Source organism: Aquarana catesbeiana, linkage group LG11 (assembly GCF_042186555.1).
Source record: "Aquarana catesbeiana isolate 2022-GZ linkage group LG11, ASM4218655v1, whole genome shotgun sequence".
In the NCBI taxonomy this organism is placed as follows: Eukaryota; Metazoa; Chordata; class Amphibia; order Anura; family Ranidae; genus Aquarana; species Aquarana catesbeiana.
The window spans coordinates 236443163-236445169 of record NC_133334.1 but is presented as its reverse complement, the minus strand read 5'-3'; the positions used below and the strand labels follow the sequence as shown (position 1 = coordinate 236445169).

General features: G+C 59.5%; 1 protein-coding gene across 1 annotated transcript in view; it reads left to right on the top strand.

Moving 5' to 3' along the window:
• The window catches only part of CENPN (centromere protein N), a 38210-nt gene that overhangs the window by 176 nt on the left and 36027 nt on the right, over positions 1-2007 (top strand). Inside the window, exon 2 of the mRNA XM_073605539.1 lies at positions 1465-1645. Coding sequence (XP_073461640.1) covers positions 1465-1645 — 181 coding nt within the window. The remainder of the gene's footprint in view (positions 1-1464; positions 1646-2007) is intronic.

The window sequence follows — 2007 nt, the reverse complement described above, 5'->3', positions numbered from 1 at the left end:
GTAAGAGAGCGGTAAATGAGGGCAGAGAAAGGCACGGAGCACCGGGAAGGGTGGGAGAGTAATTCACCGGCTGCGGCCTTCAGTGTCTGGAGCCTCCTCCGGGCGAGCTGTCTGTCCCTGAGTTTAGCACTGCGCTCCCGGGAAGATGTACACTGTAATATAGTATTGTCTGACCGTGTAATCATGGAGTGTTCCATAGAAATAGTTCAGCAGGGCGAGTCCTCCGCTCCGGAGAGTCCCATTGCTGGGAACACAGTCTGTCCCATGGCACAGTCCTGGCAATCTCCAGACATTCCCATTCTGGATGGAGGAGGGCTCAGCGGCTGGGCTTTCCTCATATAAGGGACCCAGACTGCGGACACCAACACCTGGCAGAAGGTGACTGTTGGACTGGGACTGCGGAACGCCCCAGAGGAAGGTGCCCGGGGACTGCGGATCTCCCCTCCGGAGAGGTGACAGGAGACTGCGGATCTCCCCTCCCCTCCGGAGAGGTGACAGGAGACTGCGGAACGCCCAGCCCCCCCCCCCCCCCCCCGGGAAGGTGCCTGGGGACTGCGGATCTCTCCTCCCCTCCGGAGAGGTGACAGGGGACTGCGGAACGCCCCCCCCCCCAGGAAGGTGCCTGGGGACTGCGGATCTCCCCTCCCCTCCGGAGAGGTGACAGGAGACTGCGGAACGCCCCCCCCCCCCCAGGAAGGTGCCTGGGGACTGCGGATCTCCCCTCCCCTCCGGAGAGGTGACAGGGGACCGCGGAACGCCCAGCCCCCCCCCCCCCCCCGGAAGGTGACCGGAGACTGCGGAACGCCGCAGCCCCCCCCCCAGGAAGGTGCCTGGGGACTGCGGATCTCTCCTCCCCTCCGGAGAGGTGACAGGGGACTGCGGAACGCCCAGCCCCCCCCCGGAAAGGTAACCGGGGACTGCGGAAGCCCCTTTTTACCCCCCCCCCCCCCGAAAGGTGCCCGGGGACTGCGGAACGCCCCTCCCCTCCGGAGAGGTGACAGGGTACTGCGGAACGCCCCTCCCCCCCCAGAAATGTGACAGGGGACTGCGGAACGCCCAGCCCCACCCCCCACCCCCCCGGGAGGTGACCGGAGACTGCGGAACGCCCATCTCCTCCTAAACTGCGGAACGCCCCTTTTTTACCCCCCCACCCCGAAAAGGTGACCGGGGACTGCGGAACGCCCCTTCCCCCCACCCCCTCCCGGGAAGGTGACCGCGGACTGTGGAACGCCCCTTTTTACCCCCCCCCCTGGAAAGGTGACCGGGGACTGCAGCATGCCACCCCTCCCCCACACGGGAAGGTCACTGGGGACTGTGGAACGCCCCATCCTAGCCCCCCCCCCGGAGAGGTGACTGCGGACACCCTCCCCCAGGAACGGCTTTTTAAATGACCCCCTATGAATAGTTTTTACTACGTACTGAATATTGCATTCATTGAATTATATTTTTTGTCTTCTCCCCCAGCACTCCCGTCGTAGATGAATGCGTTATTGAATTCATTAAGAGGACCATTCTGAAAATGTCCATTGCTGAGCTGATGAACCATTTAAGAGCGTGGGGATTTTTAACAGATACAGAGCTCCAGACATTACCAGCAAAAACCACCCGGGAATATATAGCACTGCAAGTGGTTCATCTGTGTGAGGTATGATGTCCATCAATAACACTTGTAACCCCTAGCTGTAAATTACATCTGCCCCCACATATTTAGAAAATTCACTTAGCCCTGGTTCACAGTGAAGCCATTTTGGATGCTTTCCAGAACAGTGTTATAAGTGATACGTATTTTCTCCTGCTTTCAATATAAATGTAAAGTAGCCCTAGCACCCTGCTCCACTTCGACAAGAATGGATTGGGAGTTTGTTGTTTAACCACTTGCTGATCGCAGTATAGCAAAATGACGGCTACAGTGCGGTCTGCCAGTTCTGGGCAGGCATTTTGTGATGTCCTCCCGTGATTGCGCCTGCTGCAACGCGCACCCGGCGTGCTCTGTGGTTGCTGTGTCCT